Source organism: Propithecus coquereli, unplaced genomic scaffold (genome assembly GCF_000956105.1).
Source record: "Propithecus coquereli isolate 6110/MARCELLA unplaced genomic scaffold, Pcoq_1.0 Scaffold218, whole genome shotgun sequence".
NCBI lineage: Eukaryota > Metazoa > Chordata > Mammalia > Primates > Indriidae > Propithecus > Propithecus coquereli.
In genome coordinates, this window is record NW_012146967.1 from 1808404 (window position 1) to 1831224 (window position 22821).

At 38.5% G+C, this 22821-nt stretch overlaps 1 protein-coding gene across 1 annotated transcript in view; it reads left to right on the plus strand.

The window, feature by feature from the left end:
- Positions 1-544: 544 nt before the first annotated feature.
- RIC8B (RIC8 guanine nucleotide exchange factor B) overlaps positions 545-22821 on the plus strand; it is a 136991-nt gene continuing 114714 nt past the window's right edge. The window contains exons 1-2 of the mRNA XM_012644697.1: positions 545-628; positions 9260-9307. Coding sequence (XP_012500151.1) covers positions 545-628; positions 9260-9307 — 132 coding nt within the window. The remainder of the gene's footprint in view (positions 629-9259; positions 9308-22821) is intronic.

Below are 22821 nucleotides of genomic sequence, written 5' to 3' on the forward strand. Positions count from 1 at the left end.
CTACTAATCCCAGCATGCCACTTGGCACTCCAGTAAATCAGATGGAAGAATGGGACGACCCCATTGCATTCAGGGAATTGTAGTCCATTTAGCGGACGGCTCGCAGATGGGCGGGGAAGACTGGGTTGCTCGCGTCCGCTGAGGAGAATGATTCATAAAGCAGGTTCAGGGGAGAAGAACCGTTCTGTCTGTGAAAGCTCACTAAAAAGACTGGACTCTTCTCCGAGGGAAGAAGAGCAAGCAGGGTTCGCGGCCTGACTCAGCCTCGGGCGCTCGCCAGGCCCTGACCTAGTCCTGGGCCTTGTCGGGGGCGGCCGCGAGGCGCCGGTTGCTGGGGGAGCGGTGACGTTGCGGGGTGAAAGTTGAGGGGCGGTGACGTCGGGCCTGCCCGGGCGGAGGCTGGCGGGTTGGAGGCAGGAGGGAGGGAGGGAAGGAGGGAAGGAAGGAAGCTGGGAAGGAGCGAGCGAGCGGGGGCGCGAGGCGTTTACCTGGAGGCAGCGGCTTGGGCGCGCGGAGCGGCCGCGGCTCCCCCGCACCTGCGGCCATGGATGAGGAGCGCGCCCTCTACATCGTGCGGGCCGGCGAAGCGGGGGCTATCGAGCGGGTCCTGAGGGATTACAGCGACAAGGTAAAGAGTCCTGGCCCCGGGCGTGCGGTGTCGCACCCCCCCGGCCGCCCTCTGTGCTTGCACATCGCATCCTTCCCCACCCCCCTCATTCCGGGGATGCGCATTGCTCTCCCCCGAAAACGTTTCCGGCTTGGGCATGCGTGTTTATGCCCCCAGCCTTTTCCATCCTTGCATCCTGCATCCCCCTGCCCCCACTCTTGCGCCCACTCCTCTGATTCCTGGCCCAGCAGCCTGTCCTACGGTCCTTCTCTCAAGCGTGCAAGTCACACCCCCGGAATCCATAGATGTGCGTCTATGCCCTGTGCCCCACTCTTGGATGTATAAATGCATGCGAGGCTTCCTCACCTATATAGCATAAAAATACGTGCTTCTCTGCATAAACACATCCCTTGACATGCATACAACGTATCAGCAACGATGGCAGTTCTTTATATACCTATAGCACTGTACAGTTTTCAAGGCGTGATGTCTCATATATGGTCTCATTTGATCCTCAGAGTGTTTATAAGGTAGATGGTATCATCCTTCCCATTTTATAGATGAGGAAACCGAGGTGCAAAGAGCTGAAATCACGCCCAAGGTCATGGACATATTATGTTGTAAGTGGGTGGAGAATCTAACTCCTAATAATACCTTTTATTTGTTTCGCATTAACAGCTTTTCCTATCCATTGTCTCATTTAATCTTGACAGCAGTCCTGTGAGGTATTATCTGCATTTTGCAATTGAGACTCTAGATCTGTTAAGTAACTTGCCCAAGGTCATACTTGGAGCCGGTATTCCAACCTTGGTCTTCAAACTACCCATTCATTCATTGTTCTTTCCACTTTACAACTCCGCAGTAAAGTAGTATCTTGTTATTTATCCCAGCCACTTTTCTGAATCTCTTTCCACCGTTAGCTCTTCATTACTTTTCCTTCCAGGAATTTTACATGCTAACTTCAAAAGGTAACATACCACACCTTTGTTCTTTGGTTTAGAAGACTACTTTATAGGAATGACTGACTACTCCCTTCTGTGAAAACACATCCAACACCAAGTCACACCCTAGATGTAACATCTTTCTTTCTTTCATTTGCCTTGGTTCATAATTTCCTCTTCTGTGTTTGCTGTGTGCCCGCCACTGCATTCATACACTTTGTATTACTGAGCTGCCAGTGTGCCATTTTTGCCCTGGATGGAAAAGATTAAAAAATAAGACACAGTCCTTTAACAAAAAGCAATCTCTATTTAAAAAAAAAACACAATTCTCAATTATGAAGAGCCTTCATTCCCATATAATCTTCCCAACAATCCTCTGACGAGAATAGTGGTATAACTTATTTTACAAATGCTAAAATTTAGGATGATAGCGTAGTCCCAAATCCACGCAGCCACTAAGAGATGGAGCTGAGATTTGAATCTAAGTTGTCTGACTGCAAGTCCAGCACTCTTTCTATAATACTATGCTACTTTCTTTGGGAGAATGCACAGGTCCTATTCTATTCATATCTTAGCTCCTTCACTTTCTGATATGATTTACTGTTGAATATATCTGCCTAATTTAGAGAAAATTAATGTATAAGTGTATGTATGCAGATTATAATCATTTAACCGTATGTATTATTACTGCTTTCCAGAAAAGGTGTGAGGCAGGTACAAACTGATTTTCAAAAGAAAAAAATACAACAGAGAATTTGGCCATTGTGTTGAATCGACTAACGTTTATTAAGCACTTATTATATGTCAGATACCCAGCAATAAATAGGACATTTTTTTCTATAGGGGAGGGAGGAAGAAAAACCTCCAACTGGATCTTATCACCTCCTTTAATATTTCTTTCCCTTCATGGCTAAACTAATTAGACTCCAGATTTGCTTCCTCCAGTTTATCTCTTCTTGTCTCCCTCCAGGTTGGTTTCCACTTACCATTCCTGGCCGAGTGCTGTCAGAGCTTAAATCCTAGACATCTCCAGATCCCCTTTTCATAATGGGAATGTTTTTAAAGTTATTATGCCCACTGTGTATTGTTTAAGGTGGTTTCCTGAAGTGCTTCAGGAGATTCCCAAATACTTGTAATTTGGGGACCAAGCCTGAGATAGTGCTCTGACTTGATGTGAAATGGGTAAGCTCTTTTAGAAGAAAGCTTTCGTATTTAATGCTGATGATAGTAGGGCTGATTATAATATAAAGAAAATAGCTGAGCTTCATATTACAGTGAGAATTTGCCCCTCAAGGGGAGAGATTTTGGGGGCAGATGAATGGGAAGGGGAAGTGTGATCACAGTAGTCAGGGAATAAGTGGGCAGGCAGAATTAAATTGCCTAGCTCTACAGTATATGGAGTCTGAAAACCTGAAAAAGTAGCTGGATACCATGTACTTCAATTTCCTTATCTGGAAAAATGGATTTGAGAAATGTTTGGAATACGACGTGATTATAGGCACTGAGGAGTCCAACCAAGAAAGAAATGAATAATGTAGAGTGATTGGTTCATTATTTGGGAAAAAAGTAGGGAAGTTCTTTATGCTATGTTGTTTCTTTAATGAAGTTAGTCTTTGGGAGGAGGCAAAGTATAGTGGAAAGAAGGTGAGATTTGGCATCAGATAAACCTTGATTCAAATCCCAACTCTGCCATTTATTAGCTTCATAACTGTGGATAAGTTATTTTAAGCCTCAGAGTCTCAGTTGCTTTATCTGTAAAATAGGAATGATATCACCATTCTTTTATATTATTGTGAGGATTAAATTAAATGGAATATAGTGCCAAACACTGGGCCCAGTGCATCTAGGAGGTGCTCATTAGGTTACAATTGTAATGATCATGGTGCTCAGGAGGTCAAGAGGAACACAGTCTGGTCAAGAGCCAGACTGCCTGGACTTTGATCCTCAACTTAATGATTTGTGTGGCCTAGGACAGTTCCTTAACTTTGTCGTGGCTTAGTTTCCTCATCTGCCAAATGAGGATAATAATAGTACCAATATCATAGGGTTCTTGTCAGGATTAAATGAGTTATATGTGCCTATGAGGAAGCACCCCATAACCGTTAGATTTGATTTAAAAAAGCAGGATTTAAACATCTGGCACTGAGTTAACATAGCACAATATGAATATTGAGAATGGAATATGCTCCATTCTTTCCCTTTCTCTTTCTAATGGGTAGCAGAATATCTTGTACCATGTTCAGAGCAACAGTTAGCTCTCTGGCTCTAGGAAACAACATCTGATTTCTACTGTGTTACAGACTCGTTTCCAAGCCTTTTTGCTTCATTCACTGACCCTTGTTATCTTGGGGAGGGGGAAAAATCTATCACAGAAAGAACAAAACTTGTCTGTTTGTCAAGGACATAACATAAATAGACTCAGCATAAGAAAGTATTTTTTTAAAAAATAGGAAGAGGGGTTTTTCCCTCGTCTCAATTCACCTGTTAAACATTGAGTGCCCGCTATGCACTATATATTATCCTGAGCACTTTCACCCTTCACATGTCATCACATGTAATCCTCTTATGTTAAAACTTATGAGGGAGAGGGAAGTATTCTATACATGGGTCAAGGGTATATAGCTAGGAAGTGGCAGAACTGGACTTCAGATTCCATATTCAGGGCTCTTTTTGCAGTGCTGTGTTGTCTTTACCCTGTCTGTTCTGTTTTTGTGCATAGAAGAGAAAGGTTTTTTAGGAGCTGTATATTACAGTCCTTCATTATCTGTGCAACCTCCCATGGATATTGAAATCTGCAGATGCTCAAGTCCCTGATATAAGCTGGCATAGTAGTATGTACATATAACCTGTTCACATCTTCCCGTGTACTTTAAATCATCTTTAGATTACTTACAATAACTAATACAATGTAAATACTGTGTAAATAGTTGTATTGTTTATGGACTAATGACAAGAAAAAAAGTCTGCACTGTTCAGTACAATTTTTTTTTTCATATATTTTCAATTCATGGTTGGTTGAATCTACAGATGTGGATGGAACCCACAGATGCAGAACCCATGGATATGGAAGGCCGACGAGTTCCTTTGGCTACTGTCAGGCCCTGATCATCTCCACTTTAATTATAGAATGAGCTGTTAATTTGGGGAAGTATGTATCATTCTCGTCTAGACTGTCCAAGTTCTTGCTCTTCCTTCAGGGCCTGTTCTGATAATAGATTTACAGATCAAGGGCCATGAGGTATATAGTAGAATCGTGATTCCTTAAATCACAGGATATTTAGACTAAAAGGAACCTCAAAGATAATTGGGTACAACTCCCTTCTTTAATTAGTGAAGAAACTGAGACCTAGACTCATCAACTGTGATAACCAGAGAGGTGGCTTGGTGGCCATAGAGGCCACCTGGACATATGACTACACTGCAGCAAGCTCCAACAGGATTCCATTTTGGAAGTATAGCAAGTTTATGGCCAGAGGAAGGGTAAAAGTTATTTAAAATACAGGCAGATAGGTAGGTCTCCAAGAATGGTCCTCATAGGAGAGGAAACCTGTACTGCTAACAGTGAGATCTTCATTTATGTGCTAGAAGAACCTGATTGATAGAGAACTAATATTGGGACAGTTCTATAAATATAGCCTCTACATTTGAATAGGGTATACAAATATCCTGGCCCATGTAAGAGGACTTTTTGCTTTCCACTTTTGAGATTGAGCTCTGACTCTGAGTTCACTCTGTGGGTTTTTGCAGAGGAGCATGTTTAGTGGGCTGTTCCTTTGTTATACTTTGTTCTTATTTCCAGATTGGGTTATATAATCTGTTACTGGTTTTTAGTTCTAGAAGTAATCTCTGTTCATGAAACACAGCAAAATACACACCACTCCAATTAGGTTTATTCCTTTGTATTAGTGCTGTTTGAGTGTATCTTTAGAAATCTGTAAAATAACTTCTAGTTCTCTAATACGTCAGTATTTAAATGGCCAGATACCACATCATAGGCCATGCAATAATAACAGTAATGGCCACTGAACACCTATTAATACTATATGCAAGGTGCCATGCATAAAGATAAGGAAAATCTGATGGGTAGTAAAGGGGAGTAACTTGACCAAGGTTATACTTTTTGTAAGCAGTGGGACTGGACTCAAACTCAAGTTTGTCTAACTCCTGAGCCTGAGCTTTTTAGAGCATACAGTGTAAAACCTACAGTGGGGAGTCCTCATGAGTCTGGTGTGTCACTAAGCTGGTGTGGCTTGCTTGGTCTCTAAATTGAGCAATGATTTTACTCTTCAATTTACATTTGACTTTTTACTCCTGTTCTCTGGAAGTTAAGCATATAAAGAAGGTGAGGTGGTGGTTGACTGTTGGCTGACAGTTCTTGAAGGGCATTTACATCCAGAAAATGCTAGTTCCCTCTCCCTCTTTCAGCCTTAGAAAGGAAAGAGAATAAGGGTCAGGGGTGCTGAGTAGGTTAGGTATAATCTAAGTTGGATAAAAGAAGCCAGCCATATAGAGGCCAACATCTATTGGATCTAAACAATCTTAAGAGGGTTGAGCTTCTGAATAGATTGGCACATTCAGAATTCAATTTGTAGTGCCTCATATACCAGTATATTTTCAAATTAGATTAAGCCCTCATGCTAGTTCTAGACAGGGCTTTTTGAAGCTGCTGCTACTGCTTTTTTTAATGTTTTCATTTTATGACAGTCTTACGTTTAAAAAGCAGTAGAAAAATTAGACCTTGGTACTATTCTGATTTCTTGCCTTAAAAGATTAATTCTACGTAAGAACTGTTTAAAAGATATTTTTGTAACTTAATTGGTATCTTTCCAAAAGAGATTTTTTTTTTCCCGTCCCCTTACCATAAATGCCAAAAAAAGTTTTAGAAGAACCATTATATTAACAGCTAGGTACATTTATTCCAGATAATTTATGGAATTAATATTTCACATATAATGGGCAAAAATAGGCTTTCTTGATTTCTTAGTATAATTACTTTCATTTTCATTGAAACTTTACCGAACTTTATACCTTTAGCCTGATTTCTGGTGGTACACCTTTGTCTTTAATATTAGTTCTTACTAACCTCAGGTCTGTAAATTCCTAAGTATAGCCTTCAGATTTACAGCTGCTTCTTTCCTTCCTTTCTTTCTTTCCTTGCTTATTCATTCATTCATTCTTTTGTTTGTTTTGAGACAGGGCCTTACTCTGTCGCTGGAACTAGAGTGCAGTGGCGTGATCATAGCTCACTGCAACCTCAGACTTCTCCTGGGCTCAAGCAATCCTCCTGCCTCAGCCTCCTGAGTAGCTGGGACTGCAGCAGGGAGCCACCACGCCCAGCTAATTTTTCTATTTTTTTGTAGAGACAGAGTTTTGCTCTTGCTCAGGCTAGTCTGGAACTCCTGGCCTCAAGCGATCTTCCTGCTTCCACCTCCCAGAGTGCTAGGATTACAGGAGTGAGCCGCTGTGCCCAGCTATTCATTCTTTATTTTTAAAATTTCCCTTTATATTATAAAAATAATATGCCAACAATGAATCATCTTTTTAAAAAATTGCTATATTCTGTCAGGTGATATGATATGTTTAATAGAATATTGTTATATGCATGTTTCATCAGTCTCCTGTTGTTGGATATTCAGGTTGTTTCCTCTTCTACAGTATTAGATAACAGTGCAGTGAATATACTGACATATATAATTTTTCTCTCTTTCTGAATGATCAGTTGGATAAATTCCTAGGAGTAGGAGTTCTGGGTCAAAGGCTATGAATATTTTTACAGCTTCTGTGTTGCCAAATCACTTTCCCTTTTAAGGTTTGTGTCAATTTATACTGCCACCTGTAATATCATGCCTGGATATTGATGCCCGTTCTTCACAGGGCTTTATGTCCTCAGTCTTGTTCTCCTTTGATATGGCCTGTGAGCTACTGCCCAAAATATTCTTTCAGAATGCTGTTCACATCTGCCTCATAGTCTTCCCCTGGTAACCTGTCACCTCTCTGCTGATCAGGTACAAATTTTTAAATCTGTGCCCTTACCACCTGACTTCTTCCTTTTTTTTTTTTTTTTTTTTTTTTGAGACAGACTCCTACTCTTTTGTCCTGGATAGAGTGCAATAGTGTCATCATAGCTCACTGCAACCTCAAACTCCTGGGCTCAAGGAATCCTCCTGCCTCAGCTTCCCAAGTAGCTGGGACTGTAGGTGTGCATCATCACACCCAGCTGATTTTTCTATTTTTAGTAGAGAGAGGGTCTAACTCATGCTCAGGCTCATCTGGAACTTTTGAGTTCGAACAATCCTCCCGCTTCAGCTTCCCAGAGTGCTAGGATTACAGGCATGGAACCAACATGCTGGGTCATCATCCATTTTAATTATTTTTCATCTACATTGGAGGTAGCTTCCCTTAGGTGTCCTCAAATGGCCCTTATCTCTTACCTCCAAGTCTTCCCTCTAACCATTTCTTACATTCAGAACTATTTGTCTGCCAACATTTCTCCATCTCATTTAATTTCAAAAATTGCTGCTTCTACATAGCTGTCAATGCAGAACCACCTGTAATGATAATATCTTTAGTACTTAGTTGTACTTAACTCCGGGTGGGTTGCCAATAAATATCTGTATGTGTGACTAATAAGAGAAATACAAAGGAAAATTAGAGAGATGTTCAGTGGAGATTTTTTTTTTAAAGGAAGGCTTAGGATTCATAAGAGCACTTGGTTCTCCTGAACAAAATTTGAGAGGAGAATGAGGAATCCTGTGCTCTATTTTTTGGGTACCACCATTTCTGTGACAGTGGGCAATTTATTTTATCTTCCATTCTCTACTTAGCTACACTGGAAAGTATAGAGTTGCCAGTCATTTCAGGAGAATCATAACACTCTCTCTTCACTTCCATTTATTTTTTCCTCAGTATCATTGTCATCATCATCATCATTATAATCCCAATATTTACTGAGTATTGACCAGCTGAGATGGTGCTTTGTATGCCTTAGCTTATTTAACCCTCACAATCACCCTCTGACCTAGGTAACCCCTGTTTTCAGATGAGAATTCCAGTTATAGAGAGTTTACTTGCTCAAGGTCACAGCTAGTAAGTGGTGGAGCCATGATTTAAACTCATTCTTACAGAATTTTCTAAAATACCAAGCTGTCAGGTCTCTTGCCTGTCTACAATTCTCTGATGATTTCTTACTGCATTTGAAAAAGAAAGTATAAATCCTCAGCAACATTGGAAGACCCTTCCAAATCTCTATCCAATCTATTTTTCCATTCTTATCTTCATGCTCTCATCCCCAAACATGTGTCCTGTGCCCTAGTCTCACAGAGCTGCTTCCTTCACGAATATGTCATATATTTTCACAAATCTGAGCCTTTGTTTTTGTCCATAGCATGCATTCTATTTGCCTTCTGGCAAACTCCTATTCATTCCTCAAGGTCCAGCTCAAATGCTCTATACTCTATGCAAAACATTCCAGATTTTCCTGGGCAGTTAGTGACTTGGTTCTCTATGCTCTTTTGTATACATTTCTGCTGTAGTTTTTCACAATACTTTATAATTATTTGCTTACATGCCTGTCTTTCTTACTTTAATAAGAATGTTGAGATACGAGAAGGCAGCATTTTTACAGGGACATTATTTCATGTATTTTTAAACATGGCCCAAAGTTAAAATCTGTGTATTTGAAATAACGTTTTTTCCCTTTTTTCCCCCTCAGCATAGGGCTACTTTCAAATTTGAATCAACAGATGAAGATAAAAGAAAGGTAAGCCTTGCTGTTACTTTGTGTGTGTGTGTGTGTGTGTGTATGTGGTGTGTATGTGTATATTCATGGACTTTCTAAGTGGTGGTCTAATTTTCATCTGATAGTTGTTGATTGGTTTTTGGTTTCGCTTCGGTTTGCTTTTTAGGAATGCTGAGAAGAGAGACGGGTGCTAGGTTTAATATGGATTACACAAAACTCCTTCCTACTCCAAACCAACAGGACCATTACACTTGCATAAATCAGGGACATGGGAAGGATTCAGAGGAGACTTTCTCCCCAGATCTCACTCGTGAAGATTGACTTCATTTGGTGGCAAGGCTCCAGGTTTCCCAAAATACAGCTTAGCCAGGGTAGGTTAAGTTTTAGGAAAGTAGCTGTTCATGCTGCTGCCACTCAACCACATTTCCTTCCCTGTGCTGGCAATTATTTATGTCGTTAGCAGTTGTCTAGGTCAGTGGCTTAATAGGCATAGAGAAAAATGGAGTCAAGAGACTCATCAATAGAGGAGGAGTTATAAGAGAGGGTATGTCAGAGATAAAACTCATGTTATTCTTGCCTGTCGGGGTTGCCTGTGGTTGCTTTACTTAGTTGATAAGCATGATGTTGATGAGGATAACCTCACCACTTCTGTCTTTGTGTTCTGCTGGACTCCATACATCTATCCCTGGCCTCACAAATGCCAAAACCAGATTAGAGAGTATAACTGAATCAGTGTAAATCTATCATTGCTGCTGGAAAAATAGCTTAAATTCAGTACTGTGCTGGGAGTGGGTTGATGACAACTATTGAAATCATTCCCGCATCCACACATCTAATATCTATGGCTTGCTCACTTTACCTCTTAAGATTTCTTCCATCTATTTTCTCCTTAACTCCTGCCCAAATTCAAACCTTCATCTAGATTACTGCATTGGTTTCCTAACTCTTCTTTCGTTTTCCAGTTATATGCTTCTCTAGTCAATTGTCATCTATAAATCTAAAATAGTAATCTGACCATGTCATCCCCACCTTTAAAACCTTTCCGTGACTTTCTTGGCCTACCAAATAAAGTTCAAGCTTCTTAACATGACATACTAGTTTCTCAGCGATCTGATCTTTGCCTGCTTTTGCAGCCTATTTCTTACTTTTCTCTCCCTGTATTTTATGTTCTAGTAGTATAAAATATTTCCACTCACATACACATTCCTTCTGTTTCTTACTTCCTACCTTTGCATATATTGTTTTCTACCTAGAATGCCCTCTCCCTCTTGCACACCTCTTCTCCTTTTCATCTGGTTAATCTCTGCTCACCTCAGGGGCACCTCTTTCAGCAAGCCTTCTCTGACATTCCAGTTAGGGTGAAGTACCCCTCTTCAATATTCCCATAATATTCCATGTAAATCTCTAACAGTGATATTTATACCTTGTTTCTTAATTATCTTTATATCCTCACCGTCTTCTGTAGAGTGCCCAGTACATAATAGGCATTCAAAAAAGTATTTATTCAGCGAGTGATTATGGAGTGTAAACTTTGTAGATTAAGGGTTTAACTGACTTTCTTTTGGAGTTGAACAATGTAAGCAAGACTTAGAACAGGGATTCTCAACCAGGGATATGCTTTTTGGGAAGCTTTTTCAAGATACACCTGCTTAGGCCCAACACCTTATCTATTAAGAATTTGGGAGGGGGTGGCTCCAGGCATGTGTATTTTTATAGATGGTCTTAAGGAAATACGTATGCATACATGCGGTGGCAGTGCAAATTGCTCAGTACCTTTGGAGGAGAAACTGCTAGTATCTACCAAAATCACAGATGCATTTTACTCCTTCACTAAGCAACGTCATTTTAGAAATCTATTCTGTGGATAGATTGAACCCAAATAAACAAAGTTATTTATCGAAATATTGTACATAATAGCATTGGAAATAACCCAGTGCCCAGCAATTAAGGAGTATTTGTAGAAATTATGGCACATTTACATAATGGAATAGTACGATGTCGTAAAAAGAGAGAAAGATGCTGTTGTGTGTTAATGGGAGAGTTAAGTGAAAAAAAAAGCAAAGTATTAAAAAGAACGTATTGTTTGACAAACTCAGGTATTCAGGCTAGGAAGGCAGCTGCTATTTATTTAGTTTAGTTGGGAGAAGCCATACTACACTTGTAGGTGTTTGTTTGTTTATTTTGAGACACAGTCTTGCTCTGTTGCCCGGAGTAGAGTGCAGTGGCATCATCATAGCTCATTGCAACCTCAAACTCCTGGGCACAAGCGATCCTCCTGCCTCAGCCTTTTGAGTAGCTGGGACTACAATCGTGTACCTCAGTGCCCAGCTGATTTTTATATTTTTAGTAGAGACAGGGCCTCACTCTTGTTCAGGCTGGTGTCAAACTCCTGAGCTCAAGCAGTCTTCCTTCCTTGGCCTCCCAGAATGCTTGGATTACAGGCATGAGCCACTGTGCTCAGCGTACTCCTGTAGATTGACGGTGCCTTAGGAATCTGATTTTAGAGTCTTTGGTAGTGCTTTTACTGGTCAAAATAAGTACATTAAGAAATTCCTACGATCCATATAAATTTCAGTTGAAGGGAAGAAATTTCCCATACACTTCATAAAACATGTTTATTTCCTGTAGGGTAGTAGAGAAACCTAACATTTTCAAAGTATTGTCTTCTATGGACTTTTAGATCTCTGGAGAGGGTAACAACTGTATTAGTGTTTATTCTCATTTATACTGTATAGATTTCTGCTTATTTGGAGATCTGTTAAAAACAAATGTCATTAGGGACCTAGGTAGGTAATCTTCATTAATGGAAAAACATTGGCAAACAAATCCATTTCAGTCTCCAGGGGTTAAAACCATTAGCGACTCTTGCATGCCTAAGAGTTTGACATCAAAACTATTAGACAGTTTTTTAAGTTCTCGATGCAGAAACACCTAAAATAGTAGGCATTTCTCCACATTAAACCCAATCTGAAAATAAAAGGAACTCAAATTACTACCCAATTTGTTTTGCTGCCCTAGATCTCTTTCCTAAACCTATCTCTGGAGCCCTCTGCCAGCAACTACTTAGTAACAGCAGCACCTTTTTTCGATAAACTATGGTGCTGTCTTTGAAAAACACAATACCTTATATAAAAAACCTTTGTGACAACTTAGAAGCAAGTATAAAGGAACAGTACCCTTTAAAAAATAAAACTTGATTATGCTGTGCTTTTTAGCAGATGGTTATAAATTAATGATCTTTAGACCTAATTCCAGACATGTATGTAGTGTTTTGCATTTTTACAAAGATTTGCTTCTCACCAGTAATGCTGTAAGTTTGGTGAGAATATCACCATTTCTATGTTATGGATAAGAAAACTGAGGCTCACATGAATGACAGCTTGCTAACACACCTGTAGTAAGGTGGTAGAGACTCATATGGAAAACAGAGTTTTCTGGGCCGGGTGCTGTAGCTCATGCCTGTAATCCTAGCACTCTGGGAGGCCAAGGCAGGAGGATCGCTTGAGGTCAGGAGTTCGAGACCAGCCTGAGCAAAGGTGAGACTCCATCTCTACAGAAAAAAGAAAAAAATTAGCCAGGCATGGTGGTGCATACCTGTAGTTCCAGCTACTTGGGAAGCTGAGGCAGGAGGATTGCTTGAGCCAAGGAGTGTGAAGTCCAGTGAGCTATGATGACACCATAGCACTCTAACCTGGATGCCAGAGCAAGACTGTATCTCAAAAAAAAAAAAAGAAAGAAAGAAAACAGATTTTCTGACTATTATGTGTAGTTCTTTTCACTGCTCTTAGCTCCCTCTTACTACCATTTCAGGTATATTTCAGAAGGCTTGAAATTATGATTCAGTACCTTGTTTTATCTCTTATTTCATACCTCGAGAAACCATTTAGGCAACCAAACTTAAATTGGAAGATAGCAAAGGAAATTACCAACTAGGAGTACTTAAATTTTTCTAACAAAGCAGCCAGGTACAACTGCTAATGTTTATGCATATAATGCAAATAGTTCCAGTTGCATGAGGATCATTGTATATTTGGATATACATCTGTGCTTATTGGAGCATGTGCTTTACATCCTCTACCTAAATTTGGTAGACTGTGATTATCTACCAGCACATAAACAAATATATCATGCAGATATGTAGGATGGATGGGGGAATATGATGAATAATCTGAAAATTCACATCTTTAGGAAATGAGAGCTCTTACATTGATTTTAAAACAAAACTGACCTCACAACCAATAAAGAGTACTAATTGTAATAAGTTTTGAAAAAGATACCACAAAATGAGCAAAAGAATTGCAGTTCTTTCATGCATAAGATAAGCATACAAATGTGGGAAACTGCAGTTGTTGTCTGAGATAAATCTTTGTGTATACAGGAATTTTCCTCAAAAAGGTGACGTTAAAAGTAGCCAGATTTCAAACTTATTTCATTACTTTCAAACTCATGCAGTAAGCCTGTCTTTCTGTGAAACCATAGGGTAATTGCCAAGTTGAGTTTGTGAGCTCTTTGAGGGTTCTCTTTGAGAACTCTGGCTTACTTACTTCTGTATTTTCAGCCCCGACCTCTGCATGTGGCACAAAATAGGCACCTGCAATAAACACCTGTTAAATGAATGAAGGGAACTTGGAGATTGAATGGAGGCCAGAATTCCTATAACTTGTACACATTGTTTGGCTTTGTGTTTTATATTCTCTTAGCAATACAACTGAATCTCAAGCACATCTCATGTTGTTCACTGAAAAAGCAAAATACAAAAGTGTGTGTATACCGTGTAAAACTGATAAAAACTATACAAAGAAAAATGACTACAAAGAAATTCACCTAATGGTGGCTACCTCAATATTACTGTGGATGCTATTCTTCTTTCTCTTTTCTGTATTTTAAGCTTTTCTTTTATATTATAATAGATTATAATGATATAAGAATATGATAATTATATTCTTAATGCATAGTATGTTATATTTTATATTCTTTTATAATAGTGTGATTGAAGGCATAAGAAAAAAGCAGTATTTTCTTTTTTCAAATCATGTATTTTCTCCAAAATTGACCTTCTTTATTACCTTACATATTCCTTTTAGGGGAGCATAAAAATGTTATTAGGTTTGGAGTAGTATTACTCACAAAACCAATTTATGAAGTGAAATAAACGTATATAAACACAAAAGTTCATTCTTCCATTTAAAATACTTTTCACTGTTTTCCCCCCAGACTTGGATATACTTGGCATATTAGAGATCTCTGTAATCCACATTTTTTTTTTTTTAGTAATAACTATGTGTCTGGCCCTGCATTAGGCCTTGGTTCCTAACTTGGCTTTTTGTCTGTGGTGTTTGGTTTGGCACTTGCTGAGGATTGCCATTGTGGACTGTAGAAGATGAACGAGTAAATTTCTATATTAAATTCCCGCAAGGAAATGTGCCAGGATAGAACCATTGATTTGATGTCTTCACTTGAGGGAGTATTTTGACACATGGTACACGTACAGTTCTCACTTAGAAACCAATAGCTTTAAAGATAATTTTCAGTATCTTGATCTCTTTAAAATGTATTCACACAACCAGAAGTATATCTAAACCTTTTACTGTTTAAGTTCCTGTCCAGTTGGAATCTGGCATACAACTTGACTTAGAAGGGCTGAGATATATCATAGGGCAGGATAAATGCCTCACAGTAATTCAGATAAAACAATTTAAACTTGATTCCAAATTCCACTTTTAGTTTTAGGTATTTTGCCAAGTCATTGAGAACTAAATCTAGGGAGAAAGGATGAAACAGCCCTTCTGACTTAGTAAAAGCCATAGGTGAGGCAGTCCATATGAGATCTTTGAATCACTTTCTAGGATTTCTGTCTGGAATGATAAGAGTAGTATCTTTGATTGGTACTTTAGAGTTCCAGGTACATTTTCTCATATAAAAATTTCATCAAGAAGGTCCACTTCCAGCCATGACAGTGTGAGGAGCTCTGCAGGTTCACTCCTTAGTGAAACTTGTAAGAATTATTTTAAAAAGCAACCATTTAAAGTCACTAGTAATAGTGCCAAGGATATACCTAATGAAACTGGTAAAAATTATTTTAAAAAGCAACCATTTAAAGTCATTGGAAATAGTCCCAAGGACATACAGTCAGTAAAGAAATATTTATTTGAGAAAATCTAAAACTCAGTAAGAAAAATGTAAGTCTGTGGTATTTGAACTGAGACTTGCTCCTTCCTCCTCTTAGCTAAGTAAGATAGAAACTGTCCTCCAGACTGGTGCAGTGAAGAACACAGGGCTCTCTTTCCCCTCACCTCCCATTTGGTGGGCTATTTTCCCGGAGGACAGAATGTTTGCATTTCTCATCCAGCTTCCAGCTACCTGTTGCCGAGGCTAAATTCTGGGTAAGTGTAGCTGAAAGAGGGGAAGTCAGTGCCTAGAGTTGCTATAATATATGATATAAAATATCCAGTTTCCAAAAAGAAAAAATTATATGACATGCAGAGAAACAGGAAAGAATGACCCAAACACAGGGCAAAAAGCAGGCAACAGAAATGCCTGTATGAGTGACCAGATGTTGGATTTAACAGGCAAAGACTTCGAAGTAGCCATTATAAATATATTCAGAGAACTGAAGGAAACCATGATTAAAGAAGTAATGAAAGGTACGATGACAATGTCATATCAAATGGAGAATATTAATACAGAGATAGAAATTATTTTTTAAAATAGTTAGAAATTCTGGAGTTGAAAAGATGAGTAAAGTACAATAAGTGAAATAAAAATTCACAAAAGGGGTTAAAAGTAGATTTGAACTGGCAGAAGAAATAATAAGCAAAGTTGAAGATAGATCAATAAAGAGTATGGAAGGCAAAGAAGAGAGAAAACAAAGAAAAATGAAGGGGAGCCTCAGAAATGTGGGGCGACATTTATACACCAACATACATGTAATGGGAGTACCAGAAAGAGAGGAGAGAAAGGAGAAGAAAAAGTATTTGAAGACATGTCTGAAAACTTTCCAAATTTATTGGAAACCTACACATCCAGAAGTCCAGTAAACTCAGAGATCCACAAATAGATACATCATAGTAAAAATGCTAAAAGCCAAAAAGGAGAAAATCTTGAAAGTAGCAAGAGAAAAATGACTTGTCACTTACAAGGGATTCACAGCTGATTTCCCATCAGAAATGTAGGCTAGTGGGTTAACATTCAAAGTGCTTAGAGGAAAAAACCTCAACCAAGAATTCTGTGTCCAGCAAAGCTGTATTTAACAATGCAGGGGAGTTAAAGACATTTCCAGATAAACAAAAACTGAAGGAATTTGTTGCCAGCTGACCCACCTTACAAGAAGTACTAAAACACGTTCTTCAGACTGAAAGCAAATGACCCCAAATGGCAATTTGGATCCACATGAAGAAATAAAGAGCACCGGTAAAGGTAATTATGTAATTATAAAAGTCAGTGTATGGCTTATACCTGTAATCCTAGCAATCTGGGAGGCCGAGGCAGGAAGACTGCTTGAGCTAAGGTGTTCGAGATCAGCCCAAGCAAGAGCGAGACCCCATCTGTTTACTAAAAATAGAAAAATTAGCTGGGCGTTGTAGCACACGTCTGTAGTCCCAGCTACTTGGGAGGCTGAGGCAGGAGGATCACTTGAGCCCAGGAGTTTGAGGTTGCAGTGTGCTATCATGAAGTCACTATACTCTACCTGGGTGACAGAGCAAGACCCTATGTCAAAAAAAAAAAAAGGTCAGTATAAATATGTATTCTTCTCCCTTCTTCTCTTAATTGATTTTAAAAGTGTTTGTGCCAAGTACAGTAGCTTGCATCTCTAGTCCCAGCTACTCTGGAAGGCTTAGGCAGGGGGCATTGCTTGAGCCCAGGAGTTCAAGGGTGCAGTGAGCTATGATTCCAGCCTGGGCAACAGAGTGAGCACTCATATCTTTTTTTTTTTTTTTTTTAAAGCATTTGTATAAAACAATATGTATGTAATATACTGATCAGCCACTAACAGGCAAAAATATATTTGCCAAAAACAGCCCAAAGGAAAATGGGACAAAGCTGTATTGGGCTAAGGAAATAACTCCAGATGGTAACTAGAATCCACAGAACAAATCAGGAGAATGAGAAATGATAAATAAGAAAGCTAATATAACAAAAACCATTAGTGTATACTTGTTCTCTTTTCTTCTCTCAGCTTCTTTGAAAGACAAAATTATACAAAGTAATAATTATAATGTATTGTTGGGTTTGCAACATTTATAGAGATATATAATATTAATAATACCACAATAAGAGGGAGAAGGGAGTAGCACTATTTAGGACTGTTTCTGTATCTTACTGGAATTACATTAGTATAAATCTGGAGCTGATTCTAATAAAATGTATATGCTAAGTCCTAGAGCAATGACTAAGGACATAACTCAGACTTGTACTCTGAAAATTACAAAACATTGTTGAACAAAATTAAAGAAGAAAAACCATCCCACATTCATGGATTAGAAGACTTACTATTGCTAAAATGTCAGTACTCCCTACATTGATTTACAGATTCAGCACAATCCCTTTTAGAAGCTCAGGTGACTTCTTTGTAGAAATTGACAAGCTAGCTCTAAAATTCATGTGAAATTGTAACAGACCCGGAATAGCCAAAATAATCTTGAAAAGAAGAACAAACTCAGAGGACTCACAATTCCAGTTTTCAAAATTACCACAAAGCAACAGTAATCAAGACAGTTGGTACTGGTATAAATATAAATATAAATATTAACAAATGGTACTATAACACTTAAGTAGCCACATGTAAAAGAATGTAATTAGACTGTTATATCATATACAGACATTAACTCAAAATGGATCAAAGACCCAAATGTAAGAACTAAAGCCATAAAAACTCTTAGAAGAAACGAGGTAAACCTTCTTATCCCTGGATTTGGCTGTGGATTCTTAGAGATAATCCCCAAAGCATGAATCAACAAAAGAAAAAAATAGATAAGTTGGACTTCATCAAAGTTAAAAACTTTTGTGCTTCAAAGAATACTGTCAAGAAAGTAAAAAGAAAACCCACAGAATGGGAGGAGATATTTGCAAATCATATGTCTCATAAGAGATTTGTATCTAGAATATATAAAGAACTCTCACAACTCAATAATAAAAAGGTAACCCAATTTTAAAATGGGCAAAAGGATCTGAATAGACATGTTTCCAAAGAAGATATACAAGTGGCCAATAAACATGAAAAGATACTTGACATCCTTAGCTGTCAGAGAAATGCAAATCAAAACCACAATAAATTACGAAATTATTTCACCCCCACTAAAATGGCTAGAACAAAAACAAGTGTTGACTAGATAATAACAAGCGTTGACAAGAATGTGGACTGCCATTGGGAAAGTAAAATGGTGTAGCCACTTTGGAAAACAGTCTGGCAGTTCCTCAGAAGGTTAAATATAGTTACCATATGAGCCAGCAGTTGCATTCCTAGGTGCCTACCCAAGAGCAGTGGAAACATATGTCCACATAAAAACTTTACACACATGTTCACAGCAGCATTATTCATAATAGACAAAAGGTGGAAACAACCCAAATGTCCAGCTGGTGAATGGATAAACAAAATGTGTTACATCCATACAATGAAATATTATTTGACCATAAAAAGGAATAAAGTTAACTGATACATGCTAGAACATGGGTGAACCTTGAAAACATCGTGCTAAGTGATAGAAGCCAGACACAAAAGGCCACATATTGTATGATTTCATTAACATGAAAAGTTTAGATCCATGGTGACAGAAAGAAGATTAATGGTTGCCAGGGACAGGGAGAAGAAGGAAATTAGAGTTACTACTAATAGGTGTTTCTTTTGGGAGAAAGGAAAATGTTCTAAAATTAGATAGTGATGATGGTTGCACAAATGTGAATGTAGTAAAAACCAGTGAATTGTACACTTTTAACAGGTTGAATTTTATGATATGTGAATTATGTCTCAAAGCTATTTAAAAAAAATACTAATAGATAACTTATGTATGCCTATCATCATTCCAAGTACTATATGGGTATTAACATATTTAAATCCCCACAACAAAGCTATAAAGTAGGTACTATTGTTTTGCTTATTGTACAGATGAGGAAACAAAGACACACAGAATAATTACTTGCATAACCTAATGAAGTGAGAGACCTTAATTCAAGCCTAGTCAGTCTGGTTCTATGACCTAGGTGCTATGCCACACTGTCACTCATTAATAATTGGATTGACCTGTTGTGTGGCTTTTGAATCGATTCTATTCATTTTCTGATTTCAGGCATCCAAAATTTAAGATTTGATGCAGAGCATAAACAAAGCTTTGACATTGAACTAATTATCAGCATTGACAGGACACAGAAGAGCATGTTTTCCAGTGTAAGTGACTGAATAGAATAACTAATAAAGATATCTACGTTAGCTCTTCCTGTAAGAAGTGTAGTACTTGACCTATAGGACTTAGGCATATTGCAGATTATTTTTAGATGCCTCAGATTGATGCTTTTTTGTTTTGTTTTTTGCCCAAAATATAAGGTTTCTTTTCCTTGACAGTTGGCCCATTTCTTCCCTTACAAATGTTGATCATATGCTTAGGAAAATGGAGAATTTGTGTATCTTCAATCAGTGGAAAACTCTTAGGGACCTGAAAGTCTTTGACTGACCAGACATTTCCAGTGTTCCCAGCTCCTCCATTTATAGATGAAAAACTGAGTGATTGACTTACCCAAAGTCAAAGTTAACAAATGAAACTGCTAGAACTCAAACCAGGCCCTTTGTCTCCTTTTGTGACTTCAGTGATCATCTTTGCAGGGCTTATCATCAAGGATCTCACAGTGTAGTAAGGGACCCACAATATCTTCTGTTACAGTGATTCCTTCTAAGGAATGCTGTACTAAGGGTCATTATACTCTGACTGAATACTTTGAGTTATGGGAAGCTTACAGCAGGCATAATGCTTTTTTAAGGTAACTCTAATTGTCACAAAGCCTTTACTTATATGAACTCTTTGTCTCCTTTGGTTGATTCTCCTAGTTTACATATACTCCTCTCTGCTTGTGTTCATGTTGTCTGTCATTTGGCTTATCTTCCTTTTTTCTGTCACTCAGTCTCTATTTTTTTCCCCACTTACTGCCCAACAGATTTATCAAGAAGATTTGTGTAGCTAACTTCCCAATAGTTGATTCCTTCAGTTCTTTAATACACAGCTTAAATTGTCATATATTAAAACTTAGCATTTCTTATTCATTTTACGTATGGGTTTTTTTGTTGATTTTCTTCTTCTTTTTTTTTTTTTTTTGAAACAGTCTTACTCTGTCACCCTGGGCAGAGTGCAGTGGCATCATCATAGCTCACTGCAGCCTCAAACTCCTGGGCTCAAGTGATCCTCCTGCCTCAGCCTCTGAGTAGCTGGAACTACAGGCACACACTACCATGCCCAACTAATTTTTCTGTTTTTAGTAGAGATGGGGTCTCATTCTTGCTCAGTCTGGTCTTGAACTCCTGAGCTCAAGCAATCTTCCCGCATTGGCCTCCCAGCATGCTAGGATTACAGGCGCGATCCACTGCACCCAGCCCATTTTACATATGTTTAATCTCCCTAATATGATAAACTACTTGTCATGTTCTTTTATAGCTCACTAACCCAAAATAGACATCTTGTCACTTAATTAGAATGTATTTCTCTTGAATAATTTGCTTCACTTGAATTTTACATTGGGAGCATTTTCAGTTGTATACCTGTATAGGGGTTGTGTACACAGGTACTCAGTAATGGACACTATAGAATCTAAATGGACACTAAAGAATCTATAGAATTAATACAAAATTGCAGGTTTATTTTCATAACATCACCACTTCCCTTTCTTAAGTGACGTTGCCATTAAAAGGTAAACACAGATGAAACCTTCCTAACCATATTTTGCCTGTATAGAGTGTGCCTGTTAATGTTTCCTGATCTGTTTGTTCCTCTGACCATCTTTATGATGTACACTAGCTTCCTACTCTACCCCAAGCACTATGCTAGAGGTTTTTTAATGTATCATCTCATATCACATTTATATTCCCTAGTTGTTATCCTGTTTTTAGAGTTAAGGAAATGAGGCTCAAGTGATTTCAAGAAATTCACCCAAGATTACATAGCCACAGGGACAGAGCTAGTGTTTGAATCCAGCTGCTTTCTTTACTTCAATTATACTGTTTCAATTAAGTAACATATAAGATGCTGTATACTTTATAATATGTTCTCTCAGATGCTGTCTATACTAAATAATTACTGAAAACCTATGAGATGGATAGATTTCTATTTTATAGATGAGGAAATTTAATTTCAGAGAGATTGAATTGGTCTAGATCCAAATTCAGAAAATAGTGGAATTAGGGATTAGAGCCCAAATATTTTGTTTCTGTGCTTTTTCTGCTATCCCACTAGGCTATTCCTATGCCTCTGAAGAACTTTAAAATCCCACAACTATCTCATTGAGACAACTTCCTTGTTGTCCTTGTTCTCAGCTGTCTTAGTCTCCTCTGGCTGTCATAATAAAATACCACAGAGTGGGTGGTTTAAAGAACAGAAATTTATTTCTCATGGTTCTGAGGCTGGGTCCAAGATCGAGGTGCTATTAAGGTAGGTTTCATTCTGAGACCTCTTCTCCTAGCTTGTGGGTGGCTGCCATCTCACTGTGTGTTCACATGACTGCTTTGTATGCATTTACATGGAGAGAAAACTAGCAAGCTCTTTGGTGTTTTTTTTTTATAAAGGCACTAATTCTGCCTGACCAGGGCCTCACCCTCATGACTTCATCTAACCCTAATGACCTCCCAAAAGCCCCATCTCCAAATCCCTTCATCACATTTTGGGTTAGGGCTACAAGATATGAATGTGGGGGTAGAGGCACACAAACATTCAGTACATAAATCAGCTTACCATCAGCCTGACTATCTTTTACACATGCCTGAGCTACCAGAGCTGAGAACCAGGGATTCGAAAATAGAGGTGGTAGTTCAGAGTGAGTAGTTGAGTGTTGCGGGGTGGATGGCATTGGAGACAAAATAAGGAAACTCCAAAGAGATTGTGTATAGGAAAGACCTTGATACATTGAAAAAGGCAAAGGGATGACTATGGGACCAGGATTTATATCATCCACCAAGATAAGAGCAATATGTTGTGACAATGTCCATCTTCCAGCCTTGTTAGTGTACTACATAATCAAACTATAGCTTATGCTAAGAACTCACTAAAGATTAAATGAGTTAATATTCTCTCATTTGGTAAATTCTAATATGAAACAAATGAGGATACTTCTGTATCTGCCAATATGTTAACTTGAAAGGCTAAAATACATTTCACGTAGGTAGTGGAGACAAGGGCTTTCCGAAAAATAGAGACTCTTAGGTAGTAAGAGAAGCAGAGTTGGCTGGTTCTGTGTTTGAAGAGAAAAAGTTTCCACATATGATTTCTGCCCTTAGGCAAGAATGGAAGGGCAGCTGATTGGTTTTATGAGCGTTCATTGACACCAAAGCTGTCTTTTCCATC